At 42.1% G+C, this 27,775-nt stretch overlaps 1 protein-coding gene across 1 annotated transcript; it reads right to left on the bottom strand.

The window, feature by feature from the left end:
* Positions 1 to 249: 249 nt before the first annotated feature.
* SETD7 (SET domain containing 7, histone lysine methyltransferase) lies at positions 250 to 27,498 on the bottom strand. Its single transcript, XM_062573958.1, has 8 exons — positions 27,401 to 27,498; positions 20,196 to 20,325; positions 12,995 to 13,196; positions 11,184 to 11,373; positions 9,306 to 9,387; positions 8,039 to 8,156; positions 7,585 to 7,742; positions 250 to 6,610 (listed from the first exon to the last, which is right to left on the bottom strand). Exons 1-8 carry the CDS (start codon positions 27,438 to 27,440, stop codon positions 6,430 to 6,432), a joined length of 1,101 nt encoding a protein of 366 aa, XP_062429942.1. The 5' UTR covers positions 27,441 to 27,498; the 3' UTR covers positions 250 to 6,429.
* Between the last annotated feature and the right edge of the window lie 277 nt (positions 27,499 to 27,775).

Genomic DNA, 27,775 nt, shown 5'->3' with positions numbered 1-27,775 from the left:
CCCCTCCACCGCGCCGCGTTACCTGCGCTGAGCGGAGAACGACGAAAAGGGCAGGTGCCGGGAGGAGGAGGAGGCTGCAGAGCCGGGGCTGCTCTGCTCTGAGCTCGCCGTTAACGCCACGCGACCCTCCAGGACCAAATCCTGCCTCTGCGCCTTACCACGAAACGCGGCTGCAACGCAAACGCATGCAACGAGGGAGAAAACAGAGGATTTCCCAAACCCATGATATACAAAAAATGAGGAGAGAGGTTGTTCTGGTCAATTGAATATTTTAATATCTGCATTGCCTTCATAGCGCAATTAAAGCAATCTTTAAAATTCACTTATTACAAATGTTTGTCAAGTCTATTTTTCTCCAGAAACGTTTTTCTTGCTTCCTTGCACATACACACAAACACACTATAAAAACCTCATTCATAACATCAAGGAAGGGCAATCATCATTCATGTAAACATCTTTCTTAGAGTTATCCATTTTTTTAAAAGTCATGAATAAACCTACAGATGTTCAGTAAGGCTCATAGTTCTAGTACAAATGTCATAAAACACCTATCAAGTACTGTATACAAGTTAAATACTCTGGGGTTAACTGTTAATGCATGTATAAGCTTACCCCAAGGATTATTCTTTAGCACTTAGTTCTTCAGAACATAGACACCCAAAAATTATGGGCTAAAGAGTATTAAAATAGCAGAAGGCCCAGCAGAAACTGTTAGTAGTACACAATTTTAGTCTGGATCTTAGCTCAATAGTTAAATTCAGTACAATTACAGTAGGAAAAACTTTATAGGAGGAAATCGGCAGAAAGTAGAGACGGGTGGGTTTGTACAATACCACAGAGGGAAAAGCTGAGAGGTATGTCCTAGAGGGGACTGGCCTTGCTATTGCAATGATTTACGACAGCTATGTGTACTGCTGCATAAATATTCTTTCTCAAGTAGCAGAAATGATCATTTGTCATTGTAAAGACAATTTGTTGCATTCCTCCATTAAAAAAAAAATCGATCTACTTATTGGTAATCAATTACACTTGCATCTTACAAAAAGACATCCTTTTAAATTTGGTTTAGATCTTACTGGAACTTTTTTTTTTTTTAATATTCACTCTACCATGAAAATATTTCATACAAACATCAGTTTACATACAAATATGTTAAAACTTGTGAAGAAGGTCTTCCCACACTCATGATTTTATGGCTTGAACATTTCATTGCTTAGAATTTTTGTATATATAGTTCTCTTGGAAAAAAAGAAATAAGTACTTACAGGAAAACTAGCAGAGAAAAAGGGCAGGAGCTTCAATTGCCTGAAGACAGAAGAGAGCCAAGAGGAGGGTCCATTCGACAGATAGTGACCTTAGTGTTCAAAACCTTTGATCTGGGGCAAGTAAACATGCACTCAATCTTGCACCTTTTTCAAAAAAGAAAATCCTTGGTAAGGCTGTTTACAAGAACTACTTCCAAAAATATAGTTCTCATGTTTCTAGCACACAAAGCACAAGGAACAAGTTCTCCCAGGGGCACAGGTAAGTGTGAAGCTCACACTTACATTCACAGGTAAAGCTGCTCCCATGTCTGTGTTCCTCGTGCAAATACTCTGAGCACACGACAGCACGGTGTGAGCGGGCAGGAGGAGTCTAATGCAGCATCTCAGCACACAAGGAAACACGTTAGCGACACTGTTTTCAAAGCACATTTTTAGGTGCTGGGAGGTGAATTCATCAGGCGCCCGCAGCTTCAGGAATTCTGCTGGGCGGGCGGAGAACAAAGTAGCAGATAACTGGCTCTGTACAACTTGCCACCTCATCGCAAACATGGTGTTTTCTAAAAGGCTGTCAAATTAAATGAAAAGATAAAAATCATGGAGGTCTCTAGGACAGAATGACATTGTACAACTCCTGGCTCAGTCTAATTGGTGAGCACTGGGACAGGTCAGCACCGAAGGATAAACGCCACCCAGGAACAGTGACGGGGACAACCGATCCACATACAGGGCTCCCTACCTGGCCTGAGGCCACCTGAGATGGAAACAGAAAAGTGATGTTTTCCACCACTTCTCAAGTTCTTGCAACAGACAGGATACATTGGCTACTCTCCTCCTCGAGCTCCTGGCAGAGCAAGTGTGCAAAATCCTCTGACAGCGCTCTCACTTCCATGTGAGCAAAGTACTATGACAGCCCCCGAAAGAAACTAAAGCCACTGCCAACTGGGTGCAACACTAAAAGCTTGAATCTGAATCCACTAAACTAATGAGAAGGCTATCCCGTCGCCCCTGAAACGTGCGGCCTCACAAGGCCAAGCAATGAGTCATCCAAACACCACAAAACCTGCACGAAGCTCCCTTGTCACCACCTGTGATCGGCATCTGGGAAAAAGCAAGGACTATCCCAATGGCTATTGTCACAACAGTAGAAAAAGGTCAGAATAGAGTACTCTCATACCTAAAAACATCACTTCCATATATTTGTTTTGATTTTTTTCAGCAGTTAGGACTCACATTCACTTCTGAGGAGTAAGGTCTTTCTTAATTATTACAAAAAAAAAAAAAAAAAAAGGAAAGAAAACAAAAGAAGTTTTTTCAGATTTTTGGCGGTTACTAAAATCAGGTGTTTCAGTGGATCCCAAAGAGGTCAAATCACAGACCCAATACAAGATGTCCTTCCCCTCTAGGCCTCAGCCCTTCTTATTCCTGTCCAACAAGCAATGCAGCAGCAGGTGGTGCCCTCAGCTGTACCTCCTCATGCACTCTGGTCTCCAAGATTGCCTGCTGCTCCAAAAGATTAAACTTCTGTGTTCCCAGTAACAAAGCACAGAGCCGCCTTGGAAGGAAGATCATTTAAGTTTTTTTTTTTTTTTTTTTTTTAACAGGTGATCAACAGCCTCTAATACAGGCTGGTATATGCTCCTTCTCATAAAGGAGCTCTGAAAACAACCCTGTTGCAGGATCTAATTTGTGTCGAGATTCCGCAAACTTCAACGCAAGCGTGGAAGGTGGGAACCAACCCTCATCTGAAAAACACAGCAGTTCCATATTCTTTTATGCCGTTCCTTAGTCACAAAAGGTAAACTGAGAGCCAACTGGTGACTTAGGTTCAGCTGATATCTATCAGCTCTTCCTCTTCCAGTGGCTGTTCCAATAGAACAGGTCTTTGGCCAGACTCTGAGGAGTGCAGCTTCTCTACTCACTGCATATTCACAAGTAGTCAACTGTATTCAATGAACTCAAATTGATTGCTTTGCAAAGTGACGATTTTGTCTGCTCCAAATTAAAATCAAGTTTTGGTGTGGATCTGAAGTGTTACTACTGATAAATAGTTTTGCTAAGCCCCCAAAGCTGAGCTGCAGTAAGTAAAGCAAGTTAAGGCATTAATCTGAGTTATATAACTATCTGGTGTCTAAACCTGTGTTTACCAGCTCACTACTCTTAGAACATCCGAAGGACGCACTGAGTTCTGGGCCCTTTCACTATCTAGTGGTAAACACCATCCTGAAAATCTCCAATCGAGGAGACCACAAAGGAATAAAAAAAAGCAATTAAAAGGCTTGGTCCTGATTCAAGCCAAAGCAGTTTTATAATCAAAACTTTTATAGAAGGTTGGTCACTGAAGAAGGATCTGTAGGAGGACCAATAGATTTTTAACAGAGCAGAGAGAAAGAGGATAGTAGAGCTAAGAGAGACACTAGCCACAGTTGTGGCATACCACCAGGCTACAGGCATACACAAGACCAAGAGAATCTGTTTGACTATCACCAAATTAATGGCTTTTGAGAATATGCAGTGGACAATTTGGGGCTTTTTTTTTCCCTAGGATTTCCCTACCATAGGATGCAACCATCAAACCTGATGTGCAAACAGCATCTGTCTTGTGTTTATCTAAAAAACAACAAAAAAACCAAAAACAAAACAAAAAAAAAAAAAAAAACAGGCAATGTGAAGACAGACATACCTATTAAAAAATAAGCAAGTCTATGTTATTAAGAGACAGCGGAGGAATCGAAGATAGATTTGAAATGGAGCAGAAGGAACTCTGGAGATCAGACCACAGATCTCTAGCTGGCACAAAGAGGCAAGTGCTCCAGAGCAGGTTATCACGGCTGTGGAAGGAGTTACTGTCCATTCACTGCAGGGTTCAGCTTCACAGTTTCCTCCTCCTCTTCCCTGCACTTAAACACAAGCCTATATTTTGCCAACTTTACGGTCTTGGAAGAATAATCCACGAGATAAACAAAACAGCTTCCTACCACCAACGCAGGCCTTTCTGCAAATGGCAGAAACAGCAACAACCTAAATAATCATCTGTGGGCAGGTAGGGAAAGAGCTCAAAACACACATATTTCTTTCTGAGGTTGATCTGCTGAAGCTGTACTGTCAATCAGCCTTTGACAACTCTCCCCCATGTGCGAGGATCAGTTCTGCTTCTCAGTGTACTAAGCTGAGTCACTGAAGTATCATCTGTGTTGGCCACCTGCCGCTGCTGAGGAGCAGAGCCACGGCCAGAGTCTCCAGAGCGAGGAGGTGGGCTCTGACAAAGCTCACATTCAGATCACTGCTGGGAGAGCATGAAAAAGCTCCGAGCCCACTTGTCCCCACAGAACGCACACACACAGAGTAGCTTTTGTGCAAGCTTAAATGGAGAGGTGTTGAAAAAGCTTCGTGATCAAACAGTTGCAGAAACTAAACAGAGCCTCAAATTAGAGAGGTCCTTATTAGTAATTCCACAATTTTGTACACGTACCAAAGCAAGGATTCTCAGATTGCATAAAATAGCAACCTCATCCTTCCACTTACATGTACCATCCCAACACATTCTTCAAGTCTAGCTCCCCAGAGAGCCAGACATCTCCAGCTGTTCAAGCAACCAACCAAAGTGGGCTGCAATAGAAAGGTAGGTCTAATTTTCATTTTTTTTTATGTTACATATATACAAACACTTCCTAAACTACAAAGATTTGAAGAAAGTGTTGCAAATGCATTTGAATTGTTCCTAAACTGCTTAACCCAAAGAGAACGTCAGAGCCCCACAAGGGCCCCAGTATCTAGACTGAAATGATACTGTTTTTCTCTCTTCTACAGCATTAGGCAAGTCTGGCACAGTATTTCAAATAATGAAAAATTCCCCTAACCCTAAAAAAAAGAAAACAAAAAAAAAAACCTCAGAAGACAACCCTGCAGATGAGTATTCACAAGCCACCAGTGTTGGCTGCAACAGAGCTATAGATTAGCTGTCATTTCTAAATGAGTAGAGTGATGTTTTTACATTCATTGTTTGTCTTTCAAAAGCAATCCCTTCATATCTACATTTTAAAAACTTAGTTTGGTATCTCATACTATATTAATTTACTGTGTCTTAAACAAGTATTAATAGAAAGGTTGCTATAAGGCCATACTCTTTATCAACTGAACACATACAAAAGATACAGCCCTCTTTAACAAAGTACTACAGCCTGCCCTCAGATACACACACTTCCTTTAAGTGAATTCATATGAGATACTTGCATTTAGTGCTATAATTTTTGCCTTAAGAATTGGCCATTTTAACAGATAAGATACACAAACCAACTCATGGACACTAATGCAGTTGATGTGTTTGCCCTTCAGAACATACACTTTTGAAAGTCCTTCAAAAACTGAATTTGTTTTCTCCTTTCAGAAAATCTTCATGCAAAGAACAGCTTGATTTGTGTGTGATAATCATAAATTAAATAGAATAAGCCAGCCATAAAGGCCAGATAAATACTACTTTTGGACATGTTGCTAAAACTATTTAGAGAGCCACAGAGACCAACACACAGCATTCTCACATACACATAAAAGCCTTTCCGCTAGTTAGAAAGGATTTTCTCCTGCAAAAGAGGACTTGTAGAAAGAACAACATTCAGACAAGAGGAAAAGGGAGTTAAAAACCCAGCCTCCTATATGCTAATAAATAAACTGCTCTATTGCAAGATTCAGATCAAAGGTTTAAAAAGGCAAAATTATGCTACTATTAGAGAATATCAAAATATTACTGTTATCATCACAAGTGGCATATATGCAAAATGCAGTTGCACAATAATGCCTAGGCAGATAGAGAGCAACACTAAGTCTGCCGACTATAAGTGAACGATATACCCATTTTAGTTTTCTGTCTAGTCTTTTGGCATCTTTGCATATGGTGCAAAAGCAGAAGCTACCAAAGAATATCACATCTTGTATAGAATATTAAATAATTTCTCCAGATAAGACTGGTGCAACACTAGCTAATTTTAAATCTGCTATGAGTAACACAGTCAAACCTAGTTAGTATGCAAGAAACTTATCTCTTAACACAGAATGCAAAGTTATGATGCAACAGCATGAACAATCCCTGGTTGTCCAGTTTTCAGTATAAAGGTAGTGCATAGATCCAAGTTTCTATTTCAGTTTGCTGAACTGAGAAGGAACTTCCATTTCACTTTTGCTGGGCAGCCTGGAAAGCTTTCAATTCCAGCTGGTACCACTCTGGTGCTTCCGGCCCGTTCTGGCCCACAGGGTTGTGATCGTATCCGTAAGCCACTGTCAATTCTTCATCCTTCTCCACAGCCCGGATGGTACGGATACACTTGATTGGCCCAAAACGAGGATGAACAAACCTAGACAACACGGAAAAACCACTTTTACTGAACTTGCAACTGTCAATTGACAGAGTATGTTTAGCCCCTCTAAAAATACTTCTAGAAGTCACTCACAGTTGAGTGAGATGTCACATAACCGATCTCAGACAAACAGACTGCTTTGTGTTTAGAGTCACCCTCATGAAGATTTAAGTAATAAGGCTACAAATACTGCTATATTGGAACAGTTTTGTGCAGCTCTGTTACTTAAAGTTTTTCAACAGTCTTTTAATATTGGTTGTTTTTAATACATAAATAATAATAATAAAAAAGGCAAATCTGCCATGTGCCTTGGGCTGGCAGCAGTAAACATCTGCGTGATGGGAGAACAGTATAGATTATGAGAGACTGGACAGCATGAAGAATTGCTCGTCTTCATTTCCCCAGTACAACTTATCTACAAAACAATCATAACACATTTCTGTACATCTCCCCCTAGGGTCTCACTGTAAAGGAAAACAGCTTATTTAACACAGGACAACTATTTTCTATGTAAACATCTACATGTCTGTCCACTCTGGGTCCTTGAAAATATGTGCACATAACACAGTTTTCTAGCGGTCTGCACCAACATGTCAATCAGGAAGATCCTTAATTTTGGTGTTTCGGAAATGACAGTACACTTGGTGGTGCTAGTCAAGTGTTCACAGTTCAGCAAATATGGTGCAGTCCTAACCACGCTAGGATTTAGAGAGCTGTGCTTGTATATTTTAGGATCAGTGACAAATATAATGCAGTTGCAAGTTTTAAGACACCCCCCAGGCTAGTCGCAAACACCTGCAATGCCAGGCAGGTTTCCAGCTTAATCCAGGTGAGCAGGAAGTCCTTTAGCACTTGAACTCCAAAACCCTTGGCCCCACCGCTCCCCATTCAGCCATCCTGAAACATCCTAGAAGCCCAGACTGCTGGGCTGCAGCATCAGCCCTGCAGCCCCGAAAGACAGAACTACTCACGGGTCGTAAATGCAGTTAGGAGTGAAAGAATGGTTGGCCTTATGCCCCAGTGAGGCACAGTACTTGGCGGCGTGGTTGTAGGGTTCTGGCACGTCTATGACTGTTTCATCATCCAAGGATATTGTATTTCCATTGAGGGCCCAGTCTCTGCTGTCTACCTAGTTTGCAAGGCAAAAATCCAGTGTATGTGTGTGGGAGGTCAACTTTGCCATAAGTTCGAAAGCAAACATACTCAAATAAATGCCACTGAAGCTTTTCCTGTATGAAGCATTAAAAAAAATCTTGATTTTTTTCATTTGTTTTAATATAGGCAAACATGCACTTTCTTTCAATTAAACTCCATCTTATTAAATCTTATGAGTGTCTGTGTTGGGGAGGGGGTCAAATCCTACTATAAGAAAAAGATTTCAGAAGCAGCAATGAGAACTTAGACTGGCTTTTTTTTCTCCTTTACCTCCTGGTGTGTAATTCGCACTCCATTGTAAAAGGACATAACTGTACGAGCTTCTGCTGCTATTTTTGAAAATAATCCCTCTCCAGCACTGGAAATGAGAGAGACATCAACATACACCCTAGAAGAGAAAAGGACAGGGAATTAGCGGTCAGTTACAACTTTAATCTTCAAGAAGTAGTATTATTGTTTATCAATACTGGCAAAAAAAACTAATAATTTGTGCAATTTAAAACCTCCAAATGCAACCCTTCTTCCTCCCTCTCCTTCATCCCCTCCATCTATTCGGGAATATGGAGATGGAAGAGGGGAATCTTATCTATTACTTTGCAAAATACTGTAAAAAGTCAATCACATATTTGCTTTCAATGCTCTGTGATGGCTTCAATTCAGGAACACACTCAAAAATCCATCAGAATCCCACAGGTCTCCACTAAACTGAAATTGATGGAGTCGATAGTGTGTAGGTTCCCAGGCTATCACTCCACTGAGCAGGAGTTTTCAAGATGAAGCCCTAGATCTCCAAGTATTTGATGTAAATTAATGCCAGTATTTTACTAATCACTTATTTAGGTATTTCAGAGGACTAGAAAAGAAGAACTACAACCAAGATTCCTACAGAGCAAAGTCTCTGAAAAGTTTGGTCAAAAAGTAAATTATACAATGTACTGTGTACTAGCCACAGAGAAATACAACAGGTAATACCAAGCGACTAGCATGAGGCAATCTGCTGAGATATGTGGCATTTTGACACTGCAGGGCTTTCACAAACAGAATCCCACTTTCCTCTGGCTTGATGTCCTGCCATTGCTACATCAGTATGGAGGGGAGCAAACTTTGTACAACACATGCCATTCAGTAAGAGACACCAAACTCAGCACATATCAATCTGAAACTCATTATACATCTAGAAAAGTAAGGACAGAATGCTTTTTTGCTAAGTATGTTGTAGATGTGGACTATTAGTGGTGTTCAGGCCCTGATCAAATCTGGCTTTGAAATACTAAGAAGTTATCCTAGTTGAAGCTCTTAAAAAGTAAAGCTCTGCTCTATCTACTAGAGTGCGATTTTAATGTATAAATCAGAAAAATTCCATCAAGTCAGATGCTGACTAATATGCAGTAATGGTCTCCATATGACAAACCCTTACAGATATTATTTTTTAAGTGAGCAAAGGCTTGCAAAATCAGGTCCTAAATGTGTAACAGGCAAGAAATATAGACATTTTGAATGTGAAAGAGGAGGAGGAGGAAAAAAAAAAGAAGTCTACCTGTCTGACTCGTAAGGATCAGGAAGAAGTGCATTTGTAGAAATGCAGGATGAAGTAGATTTGTCAAAACTGTATACTGGGCCTAAAAGATAAATCAACAAAGTGATTATATTAATGGACAATACTAAAAGCATGCAACTCTTCTAGCAATCAAGACATTCAAAAATTAAATTTTAATGACTGCAAGGAATAAATGCTGTGCTTCAAAAACAGTATTACATAGAGCTATATCCATAAAACAAAGTTTTTAAGTGAAGTACTATTTTTGATTCATTTTTCCCTTCTTAACATACCATAGGAGTAGCATATCATCACAAAATAAGTGATAGCTATGTTCTTTAAAGTAATACTTTTAAGGAATGACTGGACGATCTTTCAAGACCAACCCACACAGGGTCTTGAATTAAAAAATAAAGCAAAATTTTAAAAGTATATATTAAATAACACATTCTTTCTGAAAGATCTTGGACCATTTCAAGTAACAAATCAAACTTGTTCTGGTTTAAAAACTAGAAGAAACTTAAGTCAGAAGATCATACTGAGTAATCACAAAATACATGTGTTGCAGTCATTTATTTCTTGCCATTATTAAACAACTTGGTGGGAAACCTCTGACTGTATTCTTACACCCCTCTGTAATCAACTGCCAGAAGATTATTAGGCATTGCCCGAGACGCAGGTGGAAATAAAAAAGGGTGAAAAAAACCCAGGATATTGCAAAGTTTGATAAAAGGCCATTGTCCATGGCATCTAAGTTCTAAAAATGGATCTGTTATAACTGAAGCCAGCTACACACAAAGTGCAATTGTATCCTATTTACAAAGCACAACTGTACCCTCTCAGAAGATCTGTTTTAAGTTAATTTTGATTTACTGTCACATCTATATGATTTAAAAAATAAAAGGCCACGCTTTTTTTCTACTTCTCATTCCCTTTTTACTGAGTTCTTATTTCATATTGAACAAGATAGTCTTTACTGGCATGATAATAAATATGTTAGTTTAACTGATGTTTATTTGTGTGGTCCTGCCCACAGCTTGACCATCTCCCTGCAAAAATACCACTTACACCTCATAGCAAACAAAAAAAAAAAAAAAAAAAAAAGAAAAACTAAAAAAAAAAAGCTCCAGAACTATAGGCCCATATCATCACTGCTCTGGAGAAAGCACACTGGCTGCATGGGTTGAAGGCATCACCCTGATGCTAACCATCTTATAACCATTTTAGATCAGCACAACTACACAAGAACCGATGGGAACTGGTGAATCATATTGTTACAGGACAATGGAATCAGGTGCATTAATTCCAAGTCCTGTGTCCTTTCAGCCCCATAACACAGATGCTAGAACATCCACAGTGGTAAAACCTGCTTGTACAAACTCAATTGATAGAGCTACAACTGAGCCACGGCCTCCTCCTCCACTTATAGTTATTTCACTAACAAAACAAAATTTCCAACTGTGCCAGCATTAACACTGTTAAGCAAGGTTTTCATGCTGGCATAGGTGACAATGGTAAGTGCGTCAGGCAGGACTGTGCCCGTGAGCATGAGGGAGAACAGTAATGAAAAGCAATTCAGTAGCACCACCACATGGGTCACTTCTCATTTTTCAACCTCTTAGAGGCGTTTTCTTTTTTTCCTCAAAGATTTCCAGAGCAAAGGAAACACTCAACATGCACATGCACGTCTGACCAACTTTATAATTATCCTTACAGCAGTAAGAAGATCTATTAGAAAGAGAGGTTCTCACTAGCAAACTTATTTCCCCTTCAGAGTCAGCCTTTAGAACCCCTAATAGCAAATGGGTTGGAGATTGAGCTGTTTGCAGTGAAGGGCTGGCAGCAAGAAAGTTAAGTTGCTTCATTAGCTGAACTTACTGCCTGGTACTACTTCAAATTGAGGTTTCCCATCTTCTACAGATGTCAGAGTTGCCAGTTTTGCTTCTATCATTTCTCCATCTATGAACCTTCCAGAATATGCAGTTTTTCCATCAGGGTACACATAAGCTATTTTCTCTCCAGTCATCTCCCCTTCATCATTCACTTCTCCCACAAGGCTGCCTCCATCCTGAGAGCATGTGCGAGAAAGAAAAGGGAGAGCATTTAGCTATATGTTACTATCTTTAGTAAATGACAAAGATGTTTTCTGGCTTTTTTAAAGAAGCAATCTAAAGTACAGCAAGTTCAGACGAGAGCTTATGAAAACTAGTAAGAAACACACACGCACACACACACATGAAGAAGCTGGGTAAAGTCTAATTCCAGCCAGGACAAAACTGATGCAAGAAATGGCCTGGACCTTCTACCTTGTTTGAAATAGCAAAACCCAAGTTTTTTCCTTCCATGTGACACAAAAACACTGAGTTTCAGTTCTCAGAATTTTTATGTGAACAGTCTGTGAACCAAGGCACAAAGCCAAACACCAACTTTGTCTACGTTTTCTTAGCATGACATTGTGCTGGAGGAGAAAAATGCTGCCTTGTGCACTGTGAAGTGATGGTACATCGAATGACTGAAGCCTATACAGCACCAAGGATTCCTTGGGGGACTAAGAAGCTTCTCTGTCCCCAGCATCCCATCAGATGTGAGGAGGCACATAATGAGAGCAGTTTACTGAAAGCCAGCAACCCCTTCCCTTCCAAGCATTATGGATTTTAGCCCTGGGCTTTGCCACCTTTAATATGCCTGTAACTCAGGTTAGATTTATTTATAGAATTGCAGAATGAGAGGCATACATTAGCACAGGTCTAACAGCTTCAGATGTTTACTTCAGAAAGGACAAGGAAACAAATTCAAATAATGCCTTAGCACCAAAACAAGTAGGTATGATGTGGAACCAGACTTGTTTAGACCAAGACCACTGTCCTCAGACTCTATTTCAAAGTGGCACCACTTTGTCCAACTCTCAGGCTGAAAGAGCTTTGAACATACCATAGAAGTGAAGAGTGGACCTTAAGTTTGGGTGAGAACTTATGCACCTAACAGAAGTCATATATAAGCAATTGCTTTCACGGCTAAGATTTTTTTGGAAGATCTTCCATCCTTTAGTCTTTCAAGACAATTTATTTTTTACAACCTCCAAAGACTGACATTTCCAGAAGACATAGCAACATTTTGTCAGCTAGAAGATGAAGTAAGAGACATATGACATAATGGGTCATTATTACTGAAAAACTGCTATTTGTATGGTGGTGTAAGCTAAGCATTTAGATTCTAGCACACACACACTTAATGACAATAGTGAAAACCAGTTAATATAAGGGCTTGCTTGTGGTATGAAACCATACGCACAATTAAAGTGAGTGCAATAGATAGCACAAAAATAGACTGCTTTTTGACCACCTGTGTAACAACTGCATATATTATTACATACAGATTTCTGGGACTCCAACAACTCCTGTTATCTTCAAAAGCCAGATCTGTCAAGGTATTTGTTGTTAAGATGTCACAAACAAACTGCCCATTGGATGTTCCCACTTCCTCAGCACTTATTCAAGATAAAATTTCTACCAAATTGAAAGGTTCAAGTACTGAATAAGGCTGAATAAGAATAATAATTAAAAATATAACAATCATCATTGCCCGACTTTTCAACAGCTGGGTCTTAGTGATTATTTTTTCAGCCATGGGAAAAAACCCATGTGGAATGGTACTATTCTGCAGTAAAGAGAGCAGGAGATCAGGCTTACCGGGTAATATATCCAACAAACTCCATGTCGAATGTTGTCTTTATATTGCCCTTTAAATATCAGCCGCCCGTCACTGTCATACTCCTGGGCTGGTCCATTCAGTTCTCCATCCACGTATGTGCCATGAAGGACCACTCCATCCTCGTAAGTGTAGATTCCCTGACCTTGCAGGGCATCATCAACATAGTAACCTTCCAGTGTGCTGGTAAGGGAAGAAAAGAACAGTAGAAGACAATTCACCCCCTTAAGAAGTACATCCAACTCCCTGATCCCAGACAGAGCAAAACCCTCCCTCTGCACTGCTCATTCTATATATTACTGTTAAAGAGAGGCTGAGGGGAAAGTTTCATAAAAGTCAAGTTCTAGGAACAGCTGAACTACTGAAGCCTGGTCTTCTATTGAGGTGTACCCTACAGCCTTCCTCTAAATGCTCACCACAACTGCAACAATTGCAGCTTTTTTTCATTTTTTTCCTGTGACCTCTCAAACCTCATCTCTACCGCTCTTTCACAGGGCAGAGGAGAACCCAAGCCACACCTGGATCAGAGTTGCATGCAGATGGACTGGCCTTGCAGGAAATGCATGCTGCAAGGCCTGCAAGCTCCTGCCAAAGCTTCTGACAGCCAAGGGGTGCTGGGACAGCAGTTTGAGGGTCTCTCTTCCACCTCCCACTAGTCATCACTATCTTCAATGAGTCTTTGAAACTCAGATGCGTTTGCTATTTTCAGCTAAATTTGATGGGGGCAAGGGAAAGGGGAGTAGGAAGGTGAGAGAATGAAACAAATACAGGTATAAGAGCTAGGAGGAAAAAGAATCACATAAGCCTAATTTCTTTAGAAAACAAAGATAAAAATACAAGCTTGTTTCTACTGACTTTTGAAGGAAAGAATAACTTACATTGTCCTTTCACTAGGGTGCATTACAGATCATTCTACTGCATGTACACAGCATTCTTAACCTAAATCACACTCTCCAGCATTTTTTTATAGGGTGGGACAGCAAATTAAAGCAGCAAATGGACTGCTCTTGGCCCAGTAAGAAATTGTTGTAAAGTAGGCTGCTCTCACATTGGATTTTTCCTATCTCCAGTCTTTGGACCTTTTGTAACATTTCTTTGGTGACATAAAGTTGAACTGTCACACAGGTGGAGTGTAACACAGCACTCACTGTAACATGCCACCCGTTCAATGTTAGTTCTTTACCAATAAACTGAGCAGCAATCTCTACCAAATCAGCTAGAACTGTCATTTTTCATGTATTTCTATTAAAACAGAATGCAGCTTGTCAAATAGAACTAATGCTGCATTTTGATTTAAATGACATTTCACTTCAGTTTTGTCTCTCAATCCCTTTAGAAGAGGTGTAATAAAACCTTTACAATTTGCTTTGTTCCCTTTCTTAAAAAGGGCAGCTGAGAGAAACTACAAAGAATGAAAGTGTACCTGACTAGATCCTCCTTTACAGTATTTCTTTCTCAGGTCCGAACTAGCACAGAAAAATACAAACTGTTCAGCTTGTTCCCATAATATTCTCCAGCATATTTAGCTAACACACACATACTTCCACTGCTGCATCATTCTTTTTCTGACATAGACATCTATGGTAGAAGCTCAAACCTATGGTAGAAGCAAATGACACCACTTTCTCCCCTTTTATTACAGATCACCAAATTTGAAATTCATTGTAGCTGGCAACATGCACAGAGCTCACATTTAAGATTATTCTTTAAAAGAAGAAACTACCCTTAGTTTGTGTAACAGAACAACAGAAATAACAATCATATTCTTAGCTTCGATCATATTAATTAAAGCTAACAAGCTGCTAATTCTTTAGCACTGGAAACAAAAACTTACTGTAATTCAAATCTCTGGGGTTTCTTTCATTGTTTTAAGCTCTGTAACAATGTAAAAAAGATCCATCTCTTTCTACTTTCAAAGTTTATAAAGAAAACTTACAAAAAAAAAAAAGTCAGAAAAAAAATTCTTAAGTAAAAACTCTGTTTTTCAGTCCTGCCTAATAAATCAAGTTTTATAAACCTTTTATACTTGCTACCAGCCCCCTCCCACCTTTTTAGCTTGTTTAAAACTACAGTGCCTATAACCGGACACAATACTTAGAACTAAGGCCTTACCACCATCAAGTGGTATACCACTTGGTATATATGTATATATCAAATAAATAAATAAATATTTCCTGTGTCCTGCATATACACAATCTTATTAATACAACCTGAGCTAGCCTGTATTCCTCCACTTTGCTTCTGAGATTATCATATTGGAGATAACGTAAACTCTTACTAAAGTAAAGATTTATCAGGTGTACTGTCTTCCCATTACTTGCCAGACCTAGAGGATATCTATGATATCCACCACCTAGTACTTATTAGGGAGAAAAAAAAACCTTACTGCAATCTGCTTCCAGGTACTGAAGTTACAACAGCTAACCTATAATTCATTTCTCACTCCCTTCCCTCCCATCTCCCCCTCTGTATAGAAACATTGAAAACTCTCCTAAAAAGAATGCTGTTCTCCACTGTGATTTGAGATGACAGTTTACAAGAGAGTTTCTAATTTAACAGAGAAGAGCAGCCGCAGTTCAATGCCAAACACAGCTCTTATGCTCAGAGTTATTGTGCAGAGCGTTTCATAAAGTGCAATTCAACAAACATTAGCACCAGCAAAAGCTGAAGTACAAGATTCAAAACAGGGAGTATGCTGGAGGTGAAACTTCTCTCTCCAAAAGAATGTGGTGGGTTTTGTTGCTTTTTTGTAGGGAGAGGAAAAAACAACTATGATATTTCATTCCAAGTTTTCACTTCCTTAAGTGAAACAGGAAGGGGGCAGCTGCTCCGATAAAGAAGGGAAAATTTCTAACTGAGGCAAACAAGGCAGATAGGCAGCCAATACTATTTCCCAACACTCAAAAAATGAAAACACTTATATTGTTGCCAATCCAGCGTCTGATAGGACTCAACTATTCCCAAACAACAGACTTAGAGCAGTTCAGTTTTCAGCCTTTACTGGCAGGCCTATGAGGGAATGAAACCAGAGAGGGAGCATATCCAGTCAGTGCTGAAACAAATGAGCTTACTGCAGCGACGCACACAATACTGCAAGGGGAAAGATGTTTTCAGAAATTTTTGAAATCTATTTCTCTTCGTAAGGCTCTATTGTAAACACTCAGCCTTGCTCATGGCACAGTTAACATCCTGTTTTGTGCCCAGTCATTCTTCCCTCAACATGTCATGACACCTGAATGTTCACCTGGGAGCAAACGAATCTCTCTACCTAGGCACAGCTAGGTAAATTGCAATGTCATTAGTAACTAAAGTCATCGTCACAGTTAAAGCTGCTTTAGCTAAATTAAAATCAGCCTGGACTTAACTTATATTATAAAAATATCTCATTTTCCAGAAACATATTACAGACTATTTTTGTATATTTTCATTTTGCTAGTTCCTGAAGTCACCCAGTAGCCAACTGTTCCATTTTAAAAGTGTTATGAGAATTAAAACTTAAAAAAATAAATAAAAAAGAAAGAAAGAAAAGAAAAAAGATTTGGTAACACAGAAGAGGTACAAAAAAGGCTCTGCACAGGGAGCAGCAGCAGCCTAAGTTTTCTTACACAGCACTGCCTGTACCCTGGACTACTTGGACAAGCAGCTCTACAAATAAAATAGTGGGTCAGTTTCTCTAGCTATACAATCAGTGATTGCTCTGCTGAGACCATCAACAAGCACACAAGTGTTATGTACATGTGTCCATAGAGATGTTGTCTGCCAAAAAAAAAAATGCTATTTTAGAGAGGTCAGCTGCTGGGCAGTAACAATTTTCAATTATTCACTCAAGATTTAATAAGGCCACTACTAGCAACAGGTGGGGTTTTATTTTATTTTTTTTAATCCAAACTTGGGAGGCCTAATCAGCTTCTGCATAGCTCAATAAAAATATTATCTTTCTCATGGAAAAAAACACAATCTCCAGCATGAAGCAAATGCAACACCAAGTATAGATGAGGAGGTGACGCAGTGAGACAGCACAATACCTCCGCTCCTGCTCAGAAGTTCGCTGAGCAGGAGGAGAGAAGAATCGACACAACTGTCAGTTTAACGGCTGCTATTCATAGTGCCACCGACAGCTGCAAAACCATGAAGAATCGTGTCATTTTATACATCTGCTGCTCCTTCTGAGGAAGTTCAGAGCAACTGCAGAGAGAAATGCTGCAGTTATTGGCGGGGGGGGCAGGGTAGGGGGAGAAGGTGGAAGAGATATTATAAGGTGTTCATAACGAAGGTTTAAGAAGAAAACACACACATACCACCTCATGCCCACAGAGGTACAGACTAGCACCATTTTACTGCCACAGTTCCCAGCGAAGAGAGTGGCAATTATAGGGGATTTTCTGAAAATGAATCAGGCCATAAGCAACTTGCAGAAGATTAGGTGGAGTTGGAACAGAACTATATTTAATTCATTCCTTTAACTGTTGAACAGTTTCCAAGACCAAGCAGATGGTAAGCTTCTCTGAAGGTCTTGTATCTATCTATACATGGGTCTGGCACAGGGAACTCTGAACCCAACAGCAGTCTGTATATACTGCCATAAAACAAACAACCAAAAAGCCCACTACTCTTGTAGTTGTGGACTTGAACTTTGTAATCTAAGCAGTTGTCAGCATGGTTTTTGATGGCTTTGAAGACATTCCAATTCCTAAAGTCTCTAATTAGTCAAAAACTTTACAGTGCTAAAAATCATAGAATCATAGAATCAGTAAGGTTGGAAGGGACCTCTGGAGATCATCTAGTCCAACCTCCCTGCTCAAGCAGGGTCACCTACAGCATGGTAGTCAGGGTTGCACCCAGGCGGGCCTTGAAGATCTCCAGAGAAGGAGACTCCACAACCTCTCTGGGCAACCTGGTCCAGTGCTCTGTCACTCTCACAGGGAAGAAATTCCCCCTCACGGTCAGGCGGAACTTCCTGTGCTTCAATTTCTGCCCACTACCTCTTGTCTTGTCACATGGGACAACTGAAAAGAGTTTGTCCCTGTCCCCCTGACATCCTTCCTTCAGATACTTATACACATTAACAAGATCCCCCCTCAGTCTTCTCTTCCCCAGGCTGAACAGGCTCAGCTCTCGCAGCTGTTCCTCCTACGGCAGGTGCTCCAGCCCTCTGATCATCTTCACAGCCCTGCGCTGGACTCTCTCCAGTAGCTCCATGTCTTTCTTGTACTGGGGAGCCCAGAACTGGACACAGGACTTGAGATGAGGCCTCCCCAGGGCTGAGTAGAGGGGCAGGATCACCTCCCTCCACCTGCTGGCAACACTCTTCCTTCCTAATGCACCCCAGGACACCATTGGCTTTCTTGGCCACTAGGGCACATTGCTGGCTTCATGGTCAACTTGTCATCTACCAGCACTCCTAGGTCCTTCTCTGCAGAGCTGCTCTCCAGAAGGTCAGCCCCCAGCCTGTACTGGTGCCTAGGGTTATTGTTCCCTAGGTGCAGGACCCTGCACTTGCCCTTGTTGAACCTCAGGAGGTTCCTCTCTGCTCAGCTCTCCAGCCTGTCCAGGTCTCTCTGAATGGCAGCACAGCCCTCAGGTGTATCAGCCACTCCTGCCAGCTTGGTATCATCAGCCAACTTGCTGAGGAGGCGCTCTGTCCCCTCATCCAGGTCATTGATGAAGAAGCTGAACAGGACTGAAACCCAGTACTGAGCTCCGGGGGACGCCACTAGCCACAGGCCTTCCAGCTAGACTCCATGCCACTGATGACGACCCTCTGAGCTCTGTCTTTCAGCCAGTTCTCAATCCACCTCACTGTCCACTTGGCTAACCCACACTTCCTGAGCTTATCCAGGAGGATGTTATGAGAGACAGTGTCTAAAGCCTTGCAGAAATCAAGGTACACAACGTCCACTGCTCTCCCCTCATCCACCCAGCCAGTCATTCCATCACAGAAGGCTATCAGGTTGGTTAAGCAGGATTTCCCCTTGTGAATCCATGCTGGCTGCTCCTGATCACCTTCTTTTCCTCCATATGTCTGGAGATGACATCCAGAATGAGCTGTTCCATCACCTTACCAGGGATGGAGGTGAGGCTGACTGGCCTATAGCTGCCTGGGTCCTCCTTCTTGCCCTTTTTGAAGACTGGAGCGACACTGGCTTTCTTCCAGTCCTCAGGCACCTCTCCAGGTCTCCAGGACCTTTCAAAGATGATGGAGAGCAGCCTGGCAACAACATCCACCAGCTCCCTCAGTACCCGTGGGTGCATTCCATTCGGGCCCATAGATTTGTGGATGTCCAGCCTGCCCAGGAGGTCTCTAATCCTATCCTCCTCAACCAAAGGAAAGTCTTCCCTTCTCCAGACTTTCTCCCTCACGTCCACGCTACAGGATTCCTGGGGCTGCCCTTAGCAGTGAAGACTGAAGCAAAGAAGGCATTCAGTACTTCTGCCTTCTCTGTATTCCTTGTCACCAGGGCCCCCGCCCCATTCAGCAGTAGGCCCACATTGTCCCTAGTTCTCCTCTTGCTGCTGATGTATTTGAAGAAGCCCTTCCTGTTGTCCTTGACATCCCTTGCCAGACTCAATTCCAACTGGGCCTTAGCCTTCCTAACCGCATCTCTACATACGCTGACTGCATTCCTATAATTCTCTCAAGTAGTTTGTCCCCTCTTCCACATTCCGTGTATTTTCCTCTTCTGTCTGGATTTGGCCAAGAGCTCCTTGCTTACCCATGCAGGTCTCCCGCTCCTTTTTCTGCACTTCTTACTCATAGAGATGCACCGCTCTTGAGCTTGGAGGAAGTGATGTTTGAATAGTAGTCAGCTCTCCTGGACCTCCCTTCCTTCTAGGGCCTTAACCCATGAGATTCCACCAATTAGGTCTCTCAAGAGCCCAAAGTCCGCTCTCCTGAAGTCCAGGGTTGCAGTCCTGCTTGTTGCCTTACTATACATAATGCTCACAATGATGGATTTTCCTACCAAGGAACAATTCCTGGCATCATGCTACACATAAAATCCCCAAGCCCACAAAGGCATTGTGTCAGCACTGTGGCTAAAGTAGCAGATGAAACCTTCCAGCTATAACTTCTAATGAGAAAGCATATTCATATACTCAGGAGTGGACAATGAATATAGATCAGTTTTATATCACTGTAAACAGGATGGAAAAAATGAAGAGAAGTGGAGAGTCAGTGTCTACCTTCCATCAAAAAAGAAGAACTTGCCACGACCATTCTTTTCTCCGTGCACGAAGTTTCCCTCAAATCTGTCTGTCGATGAATAGGTGACTGTACAGAATCCATGTGGCAACCCATCGTCATCTAGATGCCCTTAAATAAAACCCAAACAAAGAGCAAACACATTAATGTTATATATAATTGCAACCTTATTCTGATTATATAGACATTTGAAAAGCAGTAGCTCCCTGCTATAAAACAGTGGTCATAATTCAAATCTTTCTGTTAAGAACAGTGATCAGTGATTCAGTGCAACTGAAGTTGGTAATTCTGTAATACACTTCACCGAAAAGGATAAAATGAAAGGGATGAGGGAAAGGAGAGGAGAAGGAAAAATGTTTCTAAAATAAATGAGGTTCACACTACTCACACATGTTAATATACTTCTACAAGAATATAATCATTTTTATTATCTAAAATATGTATTTTCTGGTAAGAAGAGAATGGATTTTGAGTAAGACGGGGTTGTTTTTTTTTTTTTTTGATAAACACGTCTTAGAAAACATGCTCTTCCACCTCAAAGCTATATCCATAGAAATTTAAAGAAATAAAAGCATGTAATATTTGCAACACTATGCCCTTGTAGTATGTTAGTCAATTTTCTATTTCAGATTTCTAATCTTGCTTTCTAATGTTTTATATGCTCACATTACACCCCTCCCTTCCCTTTCCCAGCCATATCAGCTTTCCTCATTACAGCTGTCAGACATGAGGAAAGTGGATGGGTGACACACTAGGTCCTCACCTGCAGGGGTTTGTATTTTACAGATTACACCTGGCAAACTCAGATTAAGTTACAGCATCAGACTCAATATCGCACAGCTCTATTTGCCTGGTTCAAAGCCAAAGAAAAACAAAACAGTGGTTTAACAACAGTTATTTCATTGTTTAGCTGTGTAAACTAGAGTCCTCAATGCTGCTTCAGCAGAATATTGCTCTGATTACAAAACAAGGATTCTCAAGCTCAGCATGGCTACCTTCAACAAGTGATACACCAAGTGTAAAATGTTCCCATCACGATATTTTAGCAAGTATAAATTCTGCACAAAAACTGATAAATAAATGAAAACTAGCATATATTTATGTTCTTCCAGGTTTCTAAATAAAAACTGGCCTCTAATCCCTTGAGTCTCTTTGTGGTTTATACAAAGTCTATTAGAGATGAGAGACATACACCTCTACAGGCTTTGGGTCAAACTCTTTGCTGATCAAATTTGCCAAAGGCACTGAAACAGAAAAGGTTCAATAAACGTGTAGAAAGGCAAAAGTAAACTCCAAGATGATGTGGAGCAATTAGAGTCCAGGCTGATGCAGGCAACAAGAGGCACTTCAGTATTAACAATCCTGGAGTCCTAAACCCAGAGAGAAAACAAACAGTGCAAACAGTAGTGACAAAAGCCAAGTGCTTAAGTCCACCATAATTAATGGAAGTTTGGTTTTGATTTGTCTCCTTAAAAGAACCCCAACAGCAGCAGACTCACACTGCAAATACATCTGCTTTCAACTGCGTGAGCAGCAGAAATGCAAAAAAAAAAAAAAAAAAGAGGAGTTCAGCATGCTGACTGTGCAGTATCAGAGATGACAAGAAACAGATCAACCGGATCTTCTCCAAGACCCTGCAGATACAAGAGAAGCCCGAACCCTCAAATGCACTGAATCAGGAGCAGACAGTCTGTGTGTACCGGATGGGGAAACGGCGACTCCTATAATGGCAAAGGCTGGAAGCTTGTGACTTCCTCCACAAGGAGGGCCAACCTGGTAAGAACTTTGGGGAAGGAAGCTGACAACGCACCATCAAGTGAGGAAGCGTTGGCCTGGTTTGACAAACGAAGGGGGTGGCCTGATGTGGACAGGGGAAATCACATAATCAAAGAAATGGCTGAAGGGGGCCACCTCACATGTATGTACACAAATAAGGAAGCGCCAAGAGGACAGCATGATGGGGGAAGCTCTTGCACCTCTTTGGGGAAATCAGCATAACCGGGTGTCTATCTGAAATGCCTGCACACTAACACAGACAGCATGGGGAATGGGAGAAATTAGACGTGTGTGCGCAGTTACCAGCCTACAAACTCACTGGGATCACAGAGATGTGGTGGGACAGCTCCCACAACTGAAGTGCTGCAAGGGATAGATACAGGCTCTTTAGGCACCTGTGAGTGCTGAGGGAGCTGGCTGAGGTCACTGTGAAGCCACTCACCATTATCTCTGAAAGGCCGTGGCGACTGAAGGAGGCTCCAGAGGAGAGGAAGAAAGCAAAAGTCACTCGTGTCTTCTAGAAGGAGGATCTGGGGAACTACAGGACCAATCTCACCTTGTCCCCAGGAAGGTGATCAAGAAAATCCTCTTGGCTTCCACATTAAAGATAAGAAGGTAATTGGGAGTAGTCAACATGGATTTACAAAGGGGAAATCATGCCTGATCAACCTAATAGCTTGTTGAAACATCTAGCTTGATGAGTGAGTGGAGAACAGCGGAGGTTGTTTACCCTGACTTTAGCAAGGCTTTTGACATCATCTCCCATATCCTTATAAACGAACCGATGAAATTTGTCTGGAACCAGACAAGTTGTACAGACTGTATAAGTGCAAAATGAGTGGATTGAAAAGTAGCTTAACTGCAGGGCTCGGAAGGCTGTGTTGTGGGCACACAGTCCAGCTGAAGGTCTTTAGTGGTGTATACCAGGGATTAATACTGGGGCCCACCCAGTATTGATCTTGCCCATGGAACAGAATACACCCTTAACAAGTTTGCAAATGATATAAAAAAGGAGAAAAGTGATTGATATATGAGATGATTCTGCTGCTCTTCAGAGGGACTTTGACAGGTTGGAGAAAAGGGCAGAGAAGAACCTCATGAAGTTGAAGAAAGTGCAAAGTCCTGCACCTAAGGAGAAAAAACTCCATGCACCAGTACAAGCTAGGGGCTGACTGACTGGAGAGCAGCTTGGCAGAAAAGGACCTGGGAGTTCTGGTGGACAAACTGACCATAAGCCATCAACGTGCCCTTGTGGCAAAGGCGGCCAATGGTACACAGGGTGCATTATGCAGAGCATTGCCAGCAGGTTGGGGGAGGTGATCCTTCTCCTCCACTCAGCTCTGAGCTGGAGAGCCATGTCCAGTGCTGGGCTTCCCAGGGCAAGATAGACATGGACCTACGGGAACAAGTCCAGTGAGTTAGGCCACGAAGATGATGAAGGAACCAGAGCATCTGTCATATAAGGAGAGGCTGAGAGAGCTGGTACTATTCAGCTTGGAGAAGAAAAGGCTTGGGAGGGACCTGATGAGGTGAGTAAAGGAGACAGAGCCACTCTTCTCAGTGGTACCCAGTGATGGGACAAGAAGCAATGGGCACAAACTGAAACACAGGACATTCCATTTTAACTGTTTAAGCATAAGAAAAAGCTTTTTCACTGTGAGGGTGACTGAACACTGGAAGAGGCTGCCCTGAGAGGTTGTGGAATCTTCATCCTTAAGATATTCAAAACTCAACTGGACGCAGCCCTGGGCAAGCTGCTCTCACTAACCCTGCTTTGAGCAGAAGCATTGGACTCTATGATCTCCAGAGGTCTCTTCCAGCATTGATGACTCTATAAAAGCCACTGAACTTCAGCGCACTTTGTTTTTAAAAGTTTGTATAATACATTTTCTTTAAAACTTGTTCTGTAAAACAGAGAAGTCCTGTAAAACAAAAAAGGCAATGAGCTGCTCTCCAAACAGAAGAAAGGCTTCTCCTCCTTGCCCCCAATTCAGTCTGGACACTCCTTTTTGTAGGAGGGAAAAGTTTTTAGCAGTTATGTTAGTTTAATGAAAAGGTCAGTGAAAATTATGATATAGACATTTATTTCAGAAGAAAAACACCCATGTAAAAAATTACAGTTTAATTAAAGGTTTGAATTCATAATTTATGTATAAGAGAATGATACAATGGTGTAAGCTAACAGATGCTAAACAGTACACAACCAGTTTTGCCCTCACTATAACAGAAATTTTTTTATAAAACATTTGGATTGAAAAAATAATAATACTGACACATTGTACTATATATTAAAAAAGAAACGAAAGAAACTCACTACTTTGTGATTATTTGGTTTTGTCAAGATTTTGCTGGGACACAGAACTCAACACAAAAGGTGCAATGCTTATGTGCACCATGCACACCAGTAATTTTGCATAGTAAGATACAGATCATCCCAGAGATTTAAATGGTCAGCTTTGATCTGATGGCTCCTATACAGAGTCTTAATCTCACCCATAGCACAAAGAATCCAATTCTTCTAACATGCTAGGTTTTCCCTACCAAAGGGAAAAGAAAAAGAGAGAAAAGAAGAAGAAGCATGCAAGCCCCCAACAAAACAAAACAGAGACATTCAGTCTATCTTAATAGGATTAAAGAAAAAAAAAGCAAGCAATTTCAAGTGTAATTACATACATGCAAGTTTTCTTATATGGCTGAGGCCCTATGCTTTAACTCTATTCCAGAAGTCAATGGAAAAATTTTCATTATTTCAGAGAGAGTAAAGCAGAGTTTTCCTCTCCGCCTTCTCAGTACTCTCCTCCATTTGCGAAAACAAACCAGATTACCTATATATTTTAAAAATTATTTTAAAATCTTACTTTTGTCACTTCAAGGTTCTCTCAAAATTTCCTTTTAAGCTCAGATCATGAACTTTTCAAGAAAAGGAATTACGCTTTTAAGGGGTTGTTCACAATACAACAATTTGAGGCCACCTACCAATGACACTGATGGATAAAAACCAGAGATAAGTAGTAATAATACTGACAATAAAAGGCATTTATTTAATAAAAGGCATATAATGTGCATCATCAGTAAAAGATTCTGGCCACAGAGATGCCAGGCTGATGTTTTAGGAATAGCAGTTGTAATAAATAAATATATTATATACATATTATATAAATATATAAATAAATTTATATATATGTGTGCACACACACACACATATATATATATATATATAAATGCCTGGAAGAAAAATTGTTTGATTTCTGTCACATTTCTAACTTCCTTTAGGTAAGTGCAAGAACACCCACCCAGTCTTCTCTCCCCCAAACAACACCCTGCTTCTGTGTCATTCAGAAAAACGCACACTTTCAAATATACTGCTGAATAATACATTCTTTCAAAGCTCATTTCCTTAGCTCAGAGGTACACTAAGCAGATTCATGATGTGGCAGAGGGCTTTACCTGCAATACGAGCAACAAAACTCTGACTCTGCTTAAGATACAATTGCAAGATATCTTTTGGGGGGATGGTGAAGAAAGGGAGGAGAAAAGACATATCTATTAAGGCACACTGCACACCTCATGCACAGTGTCCTGCATTGGAGAACCTCACCTCCCTTGCAACTTTTTTACACAGCAAATCTTTTCTATGGCTCTGTTACCACATACCTACATAATAAACTCAGATGCTAATAACAGCTGCTTAGCTTATGTCTGTTAAGTTACTCTGCCTCGCGCCATGTCTTCTTTAGAAAAATGTGCACTGAGACCTAATTCTCCTGCCGTAATATCCAAATAATGCATCACTGAATGATGAGCATTACTGGTATCTTGTCACAGCCAGCTCCCTACTTTGTACATTTAATTTCAATAACTAAAAATCTAGGACTACTCTTTGTAGCCAGAATTATGCCCTGAGAGGAACGTTAAAGGAATACATGCTTTTATTTTGAGTTGGTACATTCGTTCAATAGCTGCCCAAGGCAAATCCTTACTGTGTTCCTAGATGCTTTACAGGGATGACAGTATGTTGCTGATTTGTATTCTTGCATGCCAATATTTCCATTAGTAATGCCTTTCAGAGGGGCATACCTCAATTTCAAAACTCTTAAAAGGTTAATTCTCCACTCACAGAAGGCTAGCACAAAAGGAAGCACGTATTGCCTCAGAGATGGGCCTTCCGACTCCCAGACTGGTCTTTCTGCTCCAGCTCTGCCACTGGTTTATGTGACCACAGTTACTTCCTCCATTTGTATTTCTCTTTTCCATTTGTATTACCATAATTGTAAACTCAGGGAGTTACTGTGGTTCCCTTTTAGCATCTTTACCAAGGACATGTGTACCCTGACACCCAGCTATCACTGAGGGAGGTAACTCAGGCATGGGAAGAAGGATTCCTACTTTGCACACCTTGCCACCAAGGTAAAGGACAAGGCTTCTTATGGTCTAGGGTTTTTACTCTGATAGTTCAGGTGCGTCTACCTAGCACTGAATGGAGAGGCCAATACCACCTACTGTACTATGCTATGAAAGATGCTGTGGAAACCAGAGGTACAAAACAGGTTAATGACTCACTGTGTCATCACTAATGGCACTGACTACGCAGTGCAGAAAGCAGAAACTAAGTGCAAATGTGTACACATGATTCAGAGCAACAGTAGTGAAAAATGATTTTTTTAATATTAAAAACAAATTAAATGTCACTACTAGGTTCTGTGGCTTGAGCCTTATATTAAAATATTGAGATGTAATAAGAGAGATCAACCAACCAACTTGGCTGTAACCAAGTTTCACTAAGTGCACTAGAGTCCTGCAGGCTGGTAGGCTGCGAACCGCTGTAATAACAAGCACACCTAGAACACCCTGAAACTGTCATGTGATGCAGGATCTGCCCAAAAGCCTCTGATGCAGTAACTTTTGAGAGCTGTGTTTATACAAGCACTTAAAATAAGAACGTTCGTACACTGAGCCACAGCCCTATTCCACACCAGGGCTGAAACAGGGCCCAGCCCTTAAAATAAATAAATACATGGGAAGGGCCGGCCCGGAAGAGCAGCCGTGGCTGCTCCCGCGATGCCCTCAGCGCGGACCCGCGGCCCGCAGGACCCGGCCGGGCAGGCGCGGCGGCCCGGCGCCATGTGCTCGGCGGCGGCTCCCGCACGCCCGCTCCGTTGCATAAGCCGACTGATGTAATGCCAGCCCCGCTCCGCGGGCCCCGCCGCCGCCTCGCCTCCCGCCCGCTCGGCCACCCGGCGGGGCCGGCGGCTGCGCCGCGCCCGGCTCCCCCGCCCCCCGCCCGGGCGCGGCCCCGCGCCGCGCCCCGCTGCACCGCGCCGCGCTGCGGGGCCGGGCGGCGGCCCGCCGCCTTCCCCGCTGCCGCCGGCCCCCGCGGCCCGGCGCGGCCAGGAGGCGGCGGCGCCGTTACCTTCCACGGTCTCCTCCAGCGTCTCCTCGTCGCTGTCCATGGCGGCGGCGGCGGGGCGCAGCCGCTGTAACCCGCGGCGGGCGCGCGCTCCCCTCCGCCGCGCCGCGCCGCGCCGCCCGCCCGCCCGGGAGGAGCCGCCGCGCGCGCCCCCGACGGCGGCGGCGGCGGGGCGGCGCCGGCCGCCCCGGTGCGGAGGGAGCCCTCGGCGGGGCCGGCCGCCCCCGCGCAGCGCCGCCTCGGCGGGAGCGGAGCGCCGCGGCCCTCCGAAAGGGGCGGCTGAACAGCGGCGCTTAAAGACTCGCCAGTCTGAGCTCCCTTTGACTCGCGTTTGTCCGCACAACCGCGTTAAACTGAAGCTATTTACACGGCAAACGG

The sequence above is a fragment of the Rhea pennata genome, chromosome 4, assembly GCF_028389875.1.
Source record: "Rhea pennata isolate bPtePen1 chromosome 4, bPtePen1.pri, whole genome shotgun sequence".
NCBI classification, from domain to species: domain Eukaryota; kingdom Metazoa; phylum Chordata; class Aves; order Rheiformes; family Rheidae; genus Rhea; species Rhea pennata.
This window is presented reverse-complemented; position numbering and strand designations above follow the sequence as displayed.

What these genes read in the sequence shown, in the direction of transcription:
- SETD7 (XM_062573958.1), bottom strand. Translation starts at nt 27,440, where the DNA reads ATGGACAGCGACGAGGAGACGCTGGAGGAGACCGTGGAAG. An exon ending in TTCTTCTTTTTTGATGGAAG is followed by an intron (nt 13,197 to 20,195) that starts GTAGACACTGAC and finishes TTCCCTTACCAG; the next exon opens with CACACTGGAAGGTTACTATG. An exon ending in TTTGTTGGATATATTACCCG is followed by an intron (nt 11,374 to 12,994) that starts GTAAGCCTGATC and finishes ACATGCTCTCAG; the next exon opens with GATGGAGGCAGCCTTGTGGG.